General features: G+C 35.5%; 1 protein-coding gene across 3 annotated transcripts in view; it reads right to left on the bottom strand.

Moving 5' to 3' along the window:
* LOC145774261 (kelch-like protein 35) overlaps positions 1 to 17,640 on the bottom strand; it is a 43,821-nt gene that overhangs the window by 11,681 nt on the left and 14,500 nt on the right. The window contains exons 1-4 of one of the 3 annotated variants that reach the window (XM_082585458.1): positions 9,635 to 10,535; positions 6,658 to 6,740; positions 6,216 to 6,362; positions 2,077 to 2,220 (exon numbers count right to left, since the gene is read on the bottom strand). In XM_082585458.1, coding sequence (XP_082441584.1) covers positions 2,077 to 2,119 — 43 coding nt within the window. In that variant the 5' untranslated portion in view covers positions 2,120 to 2,220; positions 6,216 to 6,362; positions 6,658 to 6,740; positions 9,635 to 10,535. Of the gene's footprint in view, positions 1 to 2,076; positions 2,221 to 6,181; positions 6,363 to 6,657; positions 6,741 to 9,634; positions 10,536 to 17,640 lie in introns of those variants that run through there. The other 2 variants (XM_082585456.1, XM_082585457.1) reach the window with 2 other exon arrangements.

Consider the following 17,640-nt stretch of genomic DNA (forward strand, 5'->3'; position numbering starts at 1 on the left):
TGAATTGACGCAAAACTGCTGAAACAAAACGTTTTGTTTGAGTGAAATAATCACTGCAAGTAACCAATGCCAGAAGGCGCGCGCAAGAAGTCATGGGAACGTGAGGTATCAAACATTTGAACAGTTTATTATTCTACATCAGTGTGACGTCAGTTGCTACGGTACTTCAAAAAATCTTGTTGCTAACTGTGAAAAATCTGCAGCAAATGAATTTTTCTACATTTTTTAATTCGGCCTAATTTTGCCAATGGCAATACTCCAAAAATGGCCGATATCGATACATCTATAATTCGAAACAAAACGGATATATAAAAGAAACGCAATCGGTTGAACTGACAAATTCGTGAGAACAAAGAAAATGCATAGAAGCAGTAGCAAAGCCAGGGGACTGGAACAGTGGTAGGTCGTAATGTCTTGTTTAAGGCATGTATCACGTGAAAAACAATTGGTTTTAACGTACAAAAGTGACAGACCAATTGAGCAAATGCACGCAAATTACGCATGCATTCTATTTCTCACAACCCATACATTAATGAACACAATTTGCTTCAACAACAAACAGTAATGAAGCTCACTTTGGAACAATATTGATTGAAATTACCATTGAAGCCAAAATATATATGTAAAAAAATGCAAACTGAGTGACGACTTCAAAAAACCGTAAGGTATAAAAGTTTAGTTTTCAGGAAATGATTTTTATAGGTTATACAATATCCCAGAAACATAAGCAAATATTTTCATGACTGTTCAGAGGGAATTAAAAATCGTTTAAGTATTATGGTGTCATGTACAATTACGTTCGAAAATATGATATGAGTTGTTAATTGTTATTACTGTAGTCTCCAATAAAGGCCTTATACCGATATAATAATGTTTGTAATCTAACCTCTCCTTCCTCCTTACAGAAGGCTTCAACCCACAACACTTCACACAATGAGTTTTTTTTTGCAGCCCACAAAAAGTTTTGAGACTCAGGACAATATTAAAATCAATATTTAATTCAAGGTACATTAGTTTGTACAATGGCTTACTAGCCGTGGTTTGTACGTATCCATTGGGTTTCCAAAACTGTTACAGTTCATTTTAAACATTTTCAGCTGAATTTTTCCAACTATTTGTTTCTTTATATTTTCTCGAAACCTAAGTGAGCAGTTTTATCTTATCCAGATTTACGCCCTGTGGTTGAAGATTTAGATTAAGTGGACGTGATGACAAGGAAGTCAACCTTCGTGTCCACCTTCAAGCATGTCAATGTGTGTGCCAAGGCACAATGGATAGATGCCGAACCGCCGTCACCAGCATCGTGCAAGCGCTCTCACCTCTCAGACACGTAGTTGATAACCAATAAGTTGATTATAATGAACAAAGAAAGGAGCACAGGATAGTTATCAATTATCTCATTTTGTGATAATTATTCAATTTTGAATGAAACGGCGAAAAATCATTCAAAGCATGTTAATTTTTGGAGCGTTCAGAGATTCTTGTGCGTTTCGTTTCAAGTTCATAGAAAGTATCAGACATAATTTTTTAATATCAGGATTCTAACAGTATCTACTAGACCTGAATTTCTGTGAAGTCCATTTAAACTTGTTAAGCAGTATAATTTGCTGCTATGAACGAAAAAAAAAAGAGATTTATTTGGTGAAAAATGATGACGGGCGATAATTTAGTATCTTTTTCTTTCTTTTTGAACTAAGACTGATTTATGTCCTTGAACGCAGTTCTATTGAGCAAGAGGTTTAAGCGACAAAGGACTTGAGCATTGTATAGAATTGGTTCTTGCGACACAACAGTCGACTAACTGTGCAATAATTACAGTTTGAAAACATTCGATGTGATGAGATTGATCAATCCCACCATGAATCGAATGTGATTGTGATCATGTTGTTCTCAATAGCATAAAGAATGGTTTGTACAACCAATGAAATTATGAGGTATTGGATTGTTCTGTGCTCATAATATTTACTTATAAATTTAATAAATGAGTTTACTGTATAACAGTGTTGGCACCATCTATGAATTATTTCATCACAACACATTGATTACACTTATTTAATTTGTCAACAAAGTTCAAACCTCCAGTGGAAGCCAAAGCATGAGCAAAACGACCTTCATTCATATCAACGCTGTTGTACCATTTGTCTTCAACAATGTTGTAACTTTCACATGAAGTCAAACCAGTGCCACCATATTCTCTGCCACCAACAGTGAAGATGGAATCTGTCCATGTATAAACAATGGTTCTCTTCAATGGTAATTTTGTTTAGAATAATAGATTAAATAAATAATAAAAAATTAAACAAATAGATTTAATCATTTTCATAATAATTGCCAAAGAGAATACAAAGTTTATATTAACAATGCGAACAAATTTTGTTATGTATAAACTTTGAAATTAAAGCATAATTAAAATCCTGTTATTTTGTATTACATAACAATCAGAAACAAACCAATAATTTATGTTGCTATTCTTATTGATTCAAAGGTCTTCAAAAAAAGAACATTGATGATTTTGTGGAAGTAGGTGGGAACGAAAAACTCCTTGAGTTAAGTGGACACCTTCGTTACCAGAAAGTTTTCAATCTTCATTCCACACTACGTGTGAGTGTATAGATTATGCTTGCTACTTCCCTAGAAAAGATTTCCTGGAGGAGGAAAATGAGGGATAGCACAAGGTTTTTCAAAAATAAAAACGGACGACGAGAAAATAAAAATAAACTACTCTATTATAGACTATGACTAAGCTATATTATAGATTATGTTTATTACTTCTCTAACAAAAGATATTTGGTGGAGGAAAATGATGGATGGCAAGGAGTTTTTAAAAAAACAAAAATAAAATTTAAATAAACTACGCAGTTATAGAGTATTACTAAGCTATATTATAGATTGTGTTTATTACTTCTCTAACAAAAGATATTTGGCGGAGGAAAATGAGGGATGTTAAGAAGTTTAAAAAAAAAAAAAAAAAAAAAAAATTCAAATAAACTACCTCCTCGCCCTCTATGCCAGGGGCAAGCAACCTTTTCAACACATGGGCTATAGTTAGGAAAGTTTAATTTTTACTGGGGGGCAGGACTACAATTGAACTCTTATTAATATTTTCATCCTTTTGTTGTTCAATCACTCCAAGTACTGCACATGAAGATATATATGCATATGCGTCGTCAGAGCTGCAATGATTTAGAAGTTAAAAAATACCAACCACATGGGGGAAACACTGGTGTCTGTCGCTGTCAATTCTTGCTACACTCGATTGCTGAGAAACGTAACATAGTTTTGTTCTATATTGAAAAGTTTTAAAAACAAAATCTGTTTGATTTTGAAAGAAAAACTTTCTTGTTTTCTATTCAAAATCGTAGAAATTTGGTTTCGTTATGGGCCCGAAACAAATATAAAATACATTAGAATCTTACAACACAGAAAACCTCATGAAGTGAAAAATGCTTGGTCTTGCGTATGAAGTGCTTGGTCAATGTATATGAACTTGTTTGGCTCAGGGGTGGTTTAAGCAACACACAGAGTAGGCTACTTCAAGATTGTTTCCGTTTGTACAAAATTATTTTGCCCTCGTCTCTTTTCGAGTTTAACTGTTCATTTAAAGAAATTCCTTTAACAGAATTGCTTCAAATATTACAAGTTTATAACTATTTGATCACCTTTCAGAAAAAGCAATCAAACTTTGTTTTCAATAAAATTGGCCTATTGAAACATTGCAGATCAGTGGGGTTCAATTTAATTGTCGTCTTGGTTATTTGAAAACTTGTTTGCGCTCTAGTAAAGATGCTCATTCAAACTACCAATTTTGAAACCATAATTAGGTTATTTAAATTTGTTTTAATAGGTAGTCAATATGACATGTATGGTCGAGGTGATGTATCAACATGAGTATAAGATAGTCACAGGGTTTATAAAATCTTTCATCTTGGACCTAATTTTTTCTACAGCCACAACAAATAATACTAACTAAATCAATATATTTACAAATTAACCAAAAATCTTAATGTTGGTGAAGCTGGCTCGACACCTTAGACTCTAGTCTAGAGCCTTGATGATCAGTACAATTACAGAACTGCCTTTTGTGACCTATCACAGACCTACTTTTCTTTCTGCCATGTAAAAGTAGGTTAGCATACTTTCACTTAGCCAGAGGAAAAATTTTTTTTTTCAAACCGCTTCCGATGAAAACTTTCTCTGTACGCCACTAAACATATAAAATATCATTTTAACTACACAGACATGTGAATGTTCAAATAAAAGTCAGTGAGAAGTGCCTGGAATGTTAATGCGTTTAAACCAGTGGCGTATATTCAGGGTGTTCAAGGTGTGCACTGCACACCCCAAGAAATCCAGAAAAAAAGAAAATTTCCATCGGTTGTCGATGTTCTTTACTTTCATGATATTTTAACATCTTGCTGCATGCTGATTGCTTTCTTTTCAATTGCAAAACTCTTCCCCTTCTAATTTTAATACTCCAACGTTTGAGGTCATTGCCTTTAATTTTTTTCGGTCATTACCTTTAAGCTGGGTGTGCACTGACAGCTTTGCGAGTGCTATTTAAAATAAACAATTAAGAAAAATGACGTCACAAGGCAGCGAAAACAGCAATGGTTTTAGGTCAGCCAGGGTGTGCACTCGCTAATCTGCACACCTTGGCGCGTCATTGGGGGAATCCCAGGCAATAGCAAGTTTTAGCTTGTTGGATTAGAGTTTGAGGTGATCAGCGTTGGAAACAACTTTTGCTAGAACTGAAGCAAAAGCAAGCTTTCTACGACGATGTAATTCAAAAATTTATTGCACAAACAAGAAGAATCGAATTATGCTATAGATGAATTTTCCTTCTGTAGTCGAGGTGTTAAACATTTTCGTTTTTACTAAGTAGTACGGCGGATTAAAGTACAGCCGACCAACATAGCAATCGACTTTCTTTTCTTGTTTGTTATCGAGTTGCTTTGCTATTGTTTTAACTTTCACCTGTTTGTTTTAAATTCGCTTGTACATTTCTCAAGGTGTTGCGACCGTGCCTAATCCTTGCATGAAGTAAATCATTTCCATCTCGAGCACGCTTTAACTTTCGCGTTTTTTCAGACTCCTGCTGTGTTATGGCAAGTAATATTGTTCGTTTTGATGGTCGGAAATAAAAAGTGAACTGAAGTACGTAACTTTAGAAATGCAACTTAATGTTTGATATTATTAAGTCTTTCATTCAATGCGCTGTCAAATAAATATCTATTTTGTATTCTTCTCCATTCCGACAACATTATTTTTGTCAGTTCTGTTCATGTTCAGAATTTGTGCTGAAAATGCTCTCAGAACGAACCAAATTCAATGGTAATTTTAAAAATTTTCTGGGGGAAGCCCCCCAGACCCCCGCTGTTGCTTTGACGTCACTAAACACCCTGTCAAAGTGGTCACGGTACGCCACTGGTTTAAACAGATAATTGAGCAAACAAACGTTCCAAAATAATGAACCATATTGGGGAAAAAATGGCTGGAAAAAGGATAATTTTTTCCCCTTTTATTACTGTGTGATGAAAGAGATTACCTTAATTAAATACAAGAGCACTACAATTCTTATTATCAGCTTTATTTATTGGGATAGGCAAAAAAATATTAAAACCACTTATAAAATTTTGTTTCAAAGCATGTTTAATGTTTATTCAACAATTGCGCAAAAATGATAAATTTTAAAGTTGTGCAAACTTCGTCAAGGCACAATTGGGCCTAACTAAATTGTTTAAGAAATAAGATCGAACGAGATATGAAAAAGCTGCTGTCACGCTCATGCGGAACTTAAAGAAAAAAATTCATCAAATATCAAACTTGAAAAATTTAATCAACGATAATGAAATGTTGAGTGAGTAAAATTAAACGCAAACATTGGCGAGCATGTGGCATTCCGAACCAAACTTCCAAACAAACCAAAGTAATTTCATCAAACACCAACCTATAAAACATAAACGCTCGATAGTGAAATTTGTGTAAAAAATTGTTGAGCGAGTGAAATGAAGATGAAACATTAGCGAAGATGTGGCACTCCAGACCAAACTTGTGTGGTGCGCGTCACATGCGCACTCGGCACTCATCGTTGTTAATATTCATCACTTTTGTCACAAACATGAGTTCATCTGCTTGTTGTGGAACCAACTTAAATTGAATCTAAACTCAAGTGGATTTTTACCATTGCAAACCACAGAAGCAGCTTCATCTCTTACAACATCTGTGGAAGCAAGTTGAGTCCAACCAGATTCTTTATCATTCAACTTGAATCTTTCAACCACTTTAGTTTTCCCTCCACCGACAACAAAAACCTCACTTTTATGACAAACAGCTGATCCGTCTAAGTGTTCAAAGTTTGTGTTCTGAAGAAACATAAATTGTTATGAACGTGTTAGATCAACAATGTCACGATTTCACAAGATTTGCTTGAATGTTCGACATGATTTCACATCAATTGTGAAACGTCGAGTGCAATCATTGTAACTGCATGTGATGCATTTGTTGAAGAGCAAGATATCACAAACACGAAAACATTTAAATATTAACAGCTTGGAGCTCACAACTCATAGTAAAACAATATTTTTTTAAGCGCACCACATCAAACAATAAATGCACTCATCCTAGGAACAGTAAACCCGAAAACTTTTAATGTTTTACCAGGAAGTCAGTTACTTCTTTCTTTCTTACGTCATACTTCCACACATTTTTTCTATGAAACGCAAGAAATTGATTCCTCGATTCTGAAACAAGCAAAAAATGAAGAAGTTTAAAATATTTAATAATAATCAGCGTCTCTATATTGTTTTTACAGCAAGTACAGTGCAAGAACCCGCAAGCTTGAACGGAGATGGAAAGTTACTGACTTTCATTCACACATTAATTATCAACTGGTGGTATACATGCGAGATTGCAAGTCCGCTCTTGCATACCGAATTCTAAGGAATTTTTATCATTGCACATTTTCTAAGAAAACAATTACATAATACCATGTGGCATGAAAACTACGAAATTGCAAACTTAAGCAAAAGCGGCTTTTTCGGTTACATCGCTCTTGGTTTTGCTTGCTATGCATCACAGCTTCATTTAGGCTACTGTGTAAAATTCAATTTTTTTGGGGAAAACTGAAGAGAGGCCAATAACAACCAATCAAGTTGCATTTTGATAAGTAAAAGTTGAACAGATGAAAAATATTAAAAAATACTTAAAAAATTTGTTTAAATCAGTCAAAGCGCTTGATTAGTTTAATTAAAACCGCTTTTGATGTGATGTCACATTAAGAACAAATTTTAAAAACACAAAAGAGGTTTGTGGCATGACAGCTGTAGGTTAGTTATCAAGAAACCGATGTCATGTCAATGTACATTGTATATTATGTTATGCAGGAAAGAGGAAATTAACTTCCTCAAAATTTGCGTTGAATTGTTTTTGTTTCGTCTGATTTTGTACATTTGTCATTGTTATAATAATAATTGTGATTTAAAACTTTTGCAAACCACTCTTGCTTTCCTGCTTTTGGCGTTTTTTTACTTTGCGATCTTTATCGTTCATCCACCGCAAAATAACATATCTTGTGTTTTTTCAGAGAGCGGCTGCATATTCATGTTGATGTACATTTGTACAAGCAGTTACTGATAGTTTAACGTGCTAGGCATTGTCTTCAAGTGGTGTCATGTTCACTGCCAGTGGCATACGCAGAGGGGGCCATTGGGCCATGCCCCTCTCTCCTTTAACAATGTTGATTTTTTTTTTGCGTTGTTGTGATTGTGTAAACATATTATTGTTCAAAAGTGGTCTTGGATAGTAAGGCCATATTAACTGCCTCTCGTACCCCGGGATGCTCGGCTGTTTAGGGGCCCACTCATTTTGGTTTGTTTAATTTTTTTTGGCTGTTTGAAATGAAAAAGTTTTGTAAATAAAGCTGTAGAAGCTCGATATTCAATAGCTTAAATCACACAAGGCTTTATTTTCAAAAACCGCGGTTAGTGGGCTCACACCTCTGTTAGGGGCCCACCTTTATTCATATTTAGTTGGTGCAACGTTTCTCGATAATTTTATATAAACAATGTGACAATACTGTTACAAAAACCTCGACATTTTTCAGACTGCACCCATATGTTTTGTATTGTTGATGATCAATTGGAATAACTATTTGAAATAAGCGAAAACAGTATATCTGTGTTATTTTGTTGAAGTTTACAGAAGAAAGAATACTAGGCTACGCTCTCGCTTTCTTGGAAAATGTCCTTCAACGGTTGATAGCATAAGACTTCTCCAAAATTAAATACTCGCGAAACGACGAAAATGATCAACAATAGCATCCAGAAGCGTTGACAAGGATTATCCAGAACATATAGGCTACTTTTGTATTCGAGATTTTTTAATTCAAAAACTCTGAACAGGGGAGCTTGCATAGGGAAGGAAACTCCACGTCGCCAAATTTTTTTGTAACTAGTTTGTTTGAATAGGCCAGTGCTTTTCAACCTTTTTGAGAACCATCCGCACAATTTTTTTTGCAAAAATTTCATCCGCACAAACCAACCGAAAATTATTACACAAAAGGAAAATGAAGAGACTTAACATTTTTTTATTCAAATGTCCAACAAGTAGGCTATCGGTTTATCAATGACTCGGTTGCTGCTGAATATTTCTGGCAATTTCAGACCAGTTAGGTACAACTTCTTGCTGTAAAGCTCCCCGCATTAGGTCAACAAGTGTCTCATCAAGAAGACAACTCCTTTTCCTCGTTTTGATGTCAACTAGTGCACTAAAGCCCTTTTCGGCCAAATAAGTTGTGGGGTTTTGTACAAGAACTTCTAGTGCTTGGATGGCCAGGTCTTTATAAGAACTATCCAGAACTCCTAACCAAAATGCAGCGTGTTTTCTGCGATTGAAAAATGCTTGCTGGCAGAAATCGGTTTTGACAGTATGACCCAAAGGTCCCGGAGGCTCCTGTTCACCGAAGGGGTTCAAAACCCACAGCTTTGTTTTTAATGCTTCTGCCTGATGGCTTGGAAAATAAGATTCAAAACTATCAAGCAGAGTGGGCACATGAGAGCTCACTACTTTCATGATACGCTGCTCCAACTTGTGTTCTGTATTTTCCCATTTGCATGTAGACATGAAGGTCTGTAGCGTCTTCAAACTTTTAAGACTGTTACTGCAGATTTCTTTTTTCAAAATTTGATTTTTTTTGCTTAAATGAAGTGATTTTTGGGGTCGCTTCGAATATATCAATTCCCTTTCCTTGTATAGTGGCGTTGAATTCATTAGGCATACCGAATATGTCAACAAGATAAGCTAGCCTGGCAAGCCAGAATAAGTTTTGAATCAAATGAGCTTTATGATCATCTCGCTCATTAAACCACACAACAAGTTCCCCTTGCAATTTCCAAACCTTCTCCATTACTTTTCCGCGAGAGAGCCACCTCACTTCGGAGTGATAAACAAGACGCTCACCATCTCCCATTTCTTTGACAATTTCATGAAACGCACGATTTGACTTTGAGCTTTTCAGTATTTCAGTTACAATTTTAATGACGTCACAAATCACGTCAGCGAGTTGGCAGTTGATTTATTCATTGACATGTTTTTTGGCAATCAATGCCTTGCGGTGCAAAATGCAGTGAATACTTACAACCTCCGGTGAGATTTGCTTTATGAGGGCAACAACCCCGTTACGAACTCCGACCATAGCCCTGGCACCGTCAGTGGACACAGTCTTACATTTCGACCACATCAATCCATGTTCTGAAAAGTAATTGTCCACTTTCGTAAATATGCTCAATGCAGTGGTGTCTATGCCAACGGGAATAAAAAACAGATAGTGATCTACAATTTCTTTGCGTTCCGTGTCTGGAAAGCGAACATAACAATCAATTGAGCTTGACTTGTGATATCAGTTGTTTCATCCAATTGAAGCCCAAAGCAAGGCGCATGACGAAGCTTGGCTAGAACAATCTCTTTTAGTGATGCAGCAATCATGGAAGATCGCCTCTGCATTGTATTGTCGGACAAGGCTAGCTTTTGCACTTTGGTCACAGCCGTGACTCCTCCATGAATCTTTTGCGCTGCTATCTTCAGACACGGTTTTATGACACTTTCTGCCAAAGTAAATGGCTTCCTTTGAGACATAAGGATATGAGCTATTTTTAGTGATGATACAACGAGAGGTTGATCGGATAGTCCGGGGCTGGTGAGGTTGACCTGTACTGAAATACTGAGTGGAACTTTTTTGTAGAAATAGTTAAAGGGGTCCTATAGGTACAATTTTAGAGATGTTGCCACCTTCCAAACCCTGGGCAACATCCCGATTTCGTTCGGTTTCGAAAGTCCGTAAAATCGGGAAAATTTGCCAAGGCAAAATTTGAAAAAATCTCAATTGGTCCAAACATAGGCATGTTATATATCATTTTAAAGGATTTTTTGTCTAGATTAATAATATTGAGGTCTTAAAAGTCCTTTTCACTTTGATTTGGAGTTATTCACAAAAAACTCTGATCAGTTTATCACATTTTCTCCCATTAGTTCATTTTGTTGGCAAATTGTGTAAATATAGAACATGAAGACATGGTATTGCATTGTGAAGATCATTCTAAACTGCTATGGCATGTCTTTATCACCCTTGTTTGGAATATTTGCATTGAGTTTGTTTTCTCATTTTATTTCTTTTCGCTTTTTCAGAAAATAAAAAGTAATTTGTCAAAATAATAATATGCAGAGTATGGAATCCCTTTGTATGTTTCAAAGTATATTGGATTGTTCTGATACGCATAAGCTAGTGGAGGCACAATTGACATTGACACGCAAAGAAAAAGTAAAACAATGCAGCCAAAGAAGAGGTGATCACTTTCATGAAACATTGGATTCAAGCAATGCCTGATATTACCATCAAAACTGTTATCTTACTTATACATCAAACAATCATATCGGGAGATATCTGAAAAGGAAGAACAAAAATCAAGAAACGTCATATGTGAAACGTAGCAAACGACCTTTTCCCGTAAATTTTTTGATTCCAAGAAAAATTGTCTAATATGTGGGGAAGCATGTGACATTGAGAAGGATAAAAAGCACCCAGAAAGATGGGAAAAAAACAAAAGCTTCTTGTGCAGAACTGCCGATCGTGGAAAGGGAAAGCTATCATTTAAAGACGTACTTCTTCAAGTATGCTTAATATTGCATTTGAATTTTGTGTTGTCTGGAAAAAGTTTTGTTTTGTCGAGTTTCAAAACAAATCTTACTTTATACAAAGTCAATGAATTCCGAGTGTACTTTTTTCATTCTTTGGGATTTAGCCATGGTTCAATTAGAGATTAAAGAGTAGCATTTAGAGATTAGTATTAGACATTTGCATATTTAAAATTGGATAATATTTGTTTTAGCAATGCTTGGAATGTGGTGATGCAACTGGAGATTTAGTTAGAATCAGAATGGAAGGTGCATGTAGCGACTTGCATGCAGCAGAGACGAGGTATCAGTGTTACAATTATTAATGAGTTATTATAGTTTTTGAAATATAGTGATATCTACCAGCCTACAGCCTTTTTTGGTAGGTAGCACAGTGATCTTCTGAACTTTGTTTTTGTCTGTGTGGTGCAATATTCCTTCTTTATAACATGAAGCAACTGTCTTTAATTGCCCATTGTTTTGTTTATGTCATTTATACAGGTACCATGAAAAATGTTTAAAGTTATTCCAGAACCCCAAAGAGATCGCATCAGCAAAGCGTGATAATTCTATCAATTCACCAGATATCTCTGCTTTCAAGTACGTTTCGAGGTCAACTAGAAACCTTCCAGAAAAATCATGGTCATCTTTGGAGCTTCACGAGATGTATAGGGCTCAAGGAGGGATAGAAGGAAACCGATCAAGATTTATCACTAAATTGAAGGATCACATGAATGAAGAAATCCATGGCTTTTCTTGTCCAGGAGTAGCAAGCATTATGATGTTGAAGCGAAAAGCGTCCCATTTCTGAAACCGACAACGATGACGCTGATTCGTCAATGAGTGTCCTTTCAATGAAAATAAAGGAAGAGATTCGTAAGCTGCCACATTCCAAGAATGAATACAGTGTTATTGAACCCGAAAATCTCATGGATGAATGCAGCGAGACTCTGTTGACTTTCTTGTCAAATATATCTCCAACTTTCGAAAGAAGTTTACCTGCTGCTATGATTGGACATAATATAGTGACCGCTGTGGTAACAAAACGTTTCACAAAATTACAATTGGCACTTTCACTTCTAGCAAATGACAGGAAATTGATTGAACACTTGCATGAGTACGGGATCACATCTACATATCAAGAATTCAGAAGATTCAAAGTATCGGCAGAAGCATCAAGTGACAACAACGATAATGAAGTTAGGTCGAGAGATGGTCTTATCCAAATAATTGCAGACAACTTCGATGCACATATTCATTCCCAAAATGGCTTAATACAAACGCACAATATGGCAACAATCGTTGCCCAACCAACACCAACATCTGAACCGTCGAAGACACCCATTCCGAGACTGAAACAAGAGAACTTAAAAACTGTTGAACTAAAAGAAACTGAAATGATGTATTTCAAGGGGCAAAAGGATCCCCCTATGCCAGAATCATTTTGCAAATACCAAATACTGCCACTGAAGATATTGTGTCATCAAGCTTTGAGTTTGAATAGAAGTAGATGCGACGATCTTTCATTTATTAAGAAGTATCATGCATCAGAGTTATCTCCTGACTTCAATGGATATAATTGCAGACAGCTGCGAGAATCTGGCATCTCGTTGAAACCAAAATCCAAGGTAACTTTCTTACCACTCATCGATAAAACACCATCTGATCCCTCAACAATTTTGACTGTGATGCATGAGGCTGAAAGAATCACTGTTCAATCAGGGCAAGGATTTACTGTTTTCACATTGGATCAGCAACTTTACAAAGTAACTTTAGATGTTATTCGGTCTAATGCTTTACGATGGAACCACATAATTCCAAGACTTGGTGGTATGCACTGGTTAATGAGCTTCATAGGATGTGTTGGAGTCCTAATGGAAAACAGTGGTCTTGTCCCTTGGTTACAATCTGCTTTTGCAAGTGTACCGAAAATGCTGACTGGTAAAAAGTTCCCTATGAACATGCGCGCACTACGTTTTGCTGTCATGGAATTGCTTAAGAGTTTCATAGATGATGTATATTCCTTTGAAGATCTGGAGAAAAGAATGGAATTTTTAGCACAGAAGAGTATGATTGCTGAGCATTGGATTAACAATCTGATACGGCCAGTTCTGCTTATGATGTTGTTTGTACGAGCAGAACGAGAAGGAGAATTTCCCCTACATCTTTATGCCTGACCAAATGATTCCTTACTTCTTTGCTGCTGGACATATCAATTATGCAAGATTTGGGTTATGTTATCTGCTGACAATGTCAAGGTTACCACCAACAATCCTCGACCAGTTTTTGAAAGGAGAACATGTTCTGCGCCAAAGAGAAGTCATATGGAATGGTATTTGGTCTAACATGATGATTGAAACCTCCTACATGAAGTTCGGAAAAGGTCCTAATGGAATCATCGGAAAGACAACAAAACCAAGAACCTTGCAAATCTGGGCCAAAAGTCAACACTCATGCAATGAAGTACTTCAATCTTTAGATGCCATCCGAGAGAATCAAGAATGTAGGCTACACTGCCAACCCACAAGAAAGAAAAAGAAGGAAGGATGAAAGCAGATCTTAGACAAGGTAAAGCTCCAAAACTTTCTTGAAACATGCCTCCATCCCCTCGATTTTTCAAACCATCCAGAAAGTGATCTTTGCAACATTTATACTGGTCAGCTGTGTGGTACTAAAGTAAATGTCAATAAATCGGTGGAGATTGGTAAAAAACAAATGGCTTCATTCCAGAAATCATTACCTGATGGTTTTCGATCGACAATAAAGAAGGAAGTTGTTACAATGAAAGAAATAGGCAAGTCTGGAACAAAAAACAAATCAGCAGAGGTATACAACACAAATATAATTTTCTCAAGAGTCATGTATTTGTTGTCTGCTGGTCGTATCCAGTTGGAGGATCTTTTCAAGTATGAACTTGCACCCGTTTCAACAGCACTATTCAAAGACACAGGAGAAGGCAGATACTCTACATCAAAATCTGTTTTAAAAAACACTTTGAAAGTCGAAGTCTCTACAAGGAAAATTGTTCCTGATGCGATAGTAATTGATGGTTGTGCAATGCTTTACAGTGCAATTCATTGGCCTAAGGGAGGAAAGGTGAACGATTTCCTTGCAGGTGTTCGATGTTACATTTCTAAAAAGTTGGCGAAGTCAGATGTCTATCTAATCTATGATCGATACAAAGAATTCAGCATTAAATCTGACACCAGACAAGAGAGGTTAGATCAATTTCAATGTTCAAATATACTAAACAAGTCAAGCCCATTGCCTTCAAAAGAAATCACTTTACGTGTCACTAAAATCAAAGTTCAACTTATTGAAATGGTTAAATAATGCTAAATAAATAATGCTTCTCTAAATAAATAAATAATGCTTCTCCAAATAATGCTTCTCCATATAATCAAAATAATGCTTCTCCAAATCCCTCTTTTTCTTACAATTTTTTATAAAAAATTGTGAATTGTTAATTTAAATCACTTAAATTTAAAGTAATTAGAACTTTTAAGACCTCAATATTATTAATCTGGACAAAAAATCCTTTAAAATGATATATAACATGCCTATGTTTGGACCAATTGAGATTTTTTCCAAATTTTGTCTTGGCAGATTTTCCCGATTTTACGGACTTTCGAAACCGAACGAAATCGGGATGTTGCCCAGGGTTTGGAAGGTGGCAACATCTCTAAAATTGTTCCTATAGGACCCCTCTAAGTATTTCTACAAAAAAGTTCCACTCAGTATTCCAGTATAGGTTGACTTTAAAAACCCACTTTCAGCCCCGGACTAGGAGCGTGCCATCATTAATTGTTTGAATTGTTGCTGTTGCTAAGCGAAATCTCGTGTTTGTTGTTTGAAGAACGATACCGACTTGTTTTTATGTTCAGAATGTTTAGTATCTCTGTGTCTCTTTAGCTTATGCTTTTCCATTGATGAATTGTGGTATATGACATGGCAAAAGACACAGCGAGCCCAAGGGTAGTTTTCGTCTGAAGAGTCTATGATAAATCCAAGCTCAGTAAAAGAATCGTTCCATTTCCGCTTTTTGCTCGATTGCAGCTTTTTCTTCTTGTGTCAACTGTTCATTGTTTTTCAACTTTTCGTTTTGTACTGTTGTATCTTTCTTATTAGAGGTAAAGCCATTATAATTCACAAGATTCATTATTTTAAATTCAGCCTATCGTATTATACTAGAGAGAGAGAGAGAAACCTTTTATTTTGTCTGTTGCGAGAAAAGTATACGGTACAAAATATAGACAATGCAAATAAAATAGCACCATAACTAGAATCTACAACAGACAGGAAGCAGCGAAAGACTATATTAGTCATCGAGTCAGCTGCTTCCCGTGTTTTTAATGTGACAAATGTCAAACATCGGCATTACGTTGAAACCAAGATATGCGTTAAAATAGGATAAGCTTAAGTTCCGTAAAAAATGAAAACAAAAAGTTGTTTACTGCTGCGACAGTCAAGTGAATTGCTGTGATTTTATTCAAATATCAAAAAATATCATGCCCTACAAAAGTAGTAAGTTATGAGAAAAAAAACAAACCAAAAACTATGCATAAACAACAACTTCTAACTGCTAGCATAAAAGACGAAACAGAAACACTAAAAGTAGGCCTAATCATAGTATATAACTTTAAACCTTAACAAAATCAGTCAGTTTATAGGCCGACTTGAATACAGTTAATAAGATGACAGCCGTTAATAAATAGTACTTAGCACTAGTTCGTGAGTAGTAGACCTAGGTCTACGTAGTATCAACAATGTTCAATCCGAAAAATTTGCGATAACACTCGTCAATGTTGTGGCAATAAAAACAGTCACAGACAAAGTTTTTTCATATAATAAATTTTACATTTTTTTGTGAAAATTTTTACACTCGTAGCCCCTACTACTTCAGAAGGTAAATCATTCCATATTTTTGGGCCTAAGAATTTCAAACTGCCTTGGCCTTTTCTTGAGCTGACACTACGTAAGTGAAAGTTATTTTTTTGAGAAGCTCTAGTGCCATGGCAATGTACTTCAGTAATTTCCTTAAAGTAAGGTTCAAAATAGCTTGGCAATAGCATATTTTTAAATTTAAAGACAAATTTAGAAATTTCTAATTGATGCAAGTTAGTGATGGGAAGTATGTCGAGATCTTGGTACAGTAGTGAAAGTTTTGCTCTTCTGTTGCTAAAGGTTATTGTGCGAATGATTCGATTTTGCATTGTCGAAATTTTCTTGAGCAGTTTTTGTGTGCTTGAACCCCAACATAAAATGCCATATTGTATTATTGATCGTGCAAGAGCATAGTACAGTGTTAACATGCTTTGTTTGTTTGTGTAGTTTCTAATTTTATAAAATATTTCAGATATTTTTGCCAATCTCCCAGATAGATCTTCAATGTGATAATTCCAACTCAGTTTGTCATCAAGAAATATGCCAAGATATTTGATGTTGTTTGTTTTTTGAATTTTTGTGTTGTTTAAGACTACATTTAGTTTTGAAGTTGACCCTCCTTTTCGTTCAAGTAACATGTAAAATGTCTTGGAGTAGTTGATACATAATTTGTTTGCATTGAACCAATCAGTGATACGCTGCATCTCAATTTCAGTGTTTTGCTGCAATTGCAAAATAGATGTTGCTGAAGTAAAAAAAACAGTGTCATCAGCAAATAGCTGAGAATCGAAAGTTGTTATAAGAGGCAAATCATTTATGTAAAGCAGAAAAAGCAATGGTCCAAGTATAGATCCTTGAGGAACACCACATGTGATATTTTCATGCTTTGATTTGAAGCCATCAGCAGAAACATATTGTTGGCGGTTGTGTAAGTAAGATTTTATAAGGCCTCCCATTAAACCTCTCAGGCCATAAAACTCCAGCTTTTTTAGAAGTATTTGGTGGTTAACGGTGTCAAACGCTTTTGCTAAATCAAGAAATAACAGGTAAACGTAATGATTTTTTTCTTTGAGTTCAATTAGTCTTTCATGAAGATTACTTAATGCTAACGTTGTAGAATGACCTTCCCTAAATCCAAATTGTTGATCATTAATCACGTTGAATTTGTCAAGAAAGCTCATCAAGCGTTTGTAAATAATTTTTTCTAAAAGTTTGCTGATATTTGAAAGCAAGGAAATAGGACGGTAATTAGTTGGATCTGCTTTTGCCTTTTTCTTGAAAATAGGAATAACTTTTGCAATTTTTAGAGCGTCAGGAAATATTCCTTGTTTCAAGCATGCATTAAAAAGTTTAGTTAAATGAGGTGCAATAATACTTTTTGATAACTTTAACATTCGAGAAGAGATGTCATCTGGTCCATCCGATTTTTTAACATCTAGTTTGTTTATTATGCATTCGACTTCATTTTCATCAGTTTCATATAGCGCACATGTTTGTTTTAAAGCAGGCCCCATGAATGAATCAAAGTTTGACTTTTGCTTTAAGTGTGAAGTTAATTTTTCGCCAATATGTGTAAAGTGGTAGTTAAGT

The sequence above is a fragment of the Aplidium turbinatum genome, chromosome 7 (genome assembly GCF_918807975.1).
Source record: "Aplidium turbinatum chromosome 7, kaAplTurb1.1, whole genome shotgun sequence".
Taxonomy (NCBI): Eukaryota; Metazoa; Chordata; class Ascidiacea; order Aplousobranchia; family Polyclinidae; genus Aplidium; species Aplidium turbinatum.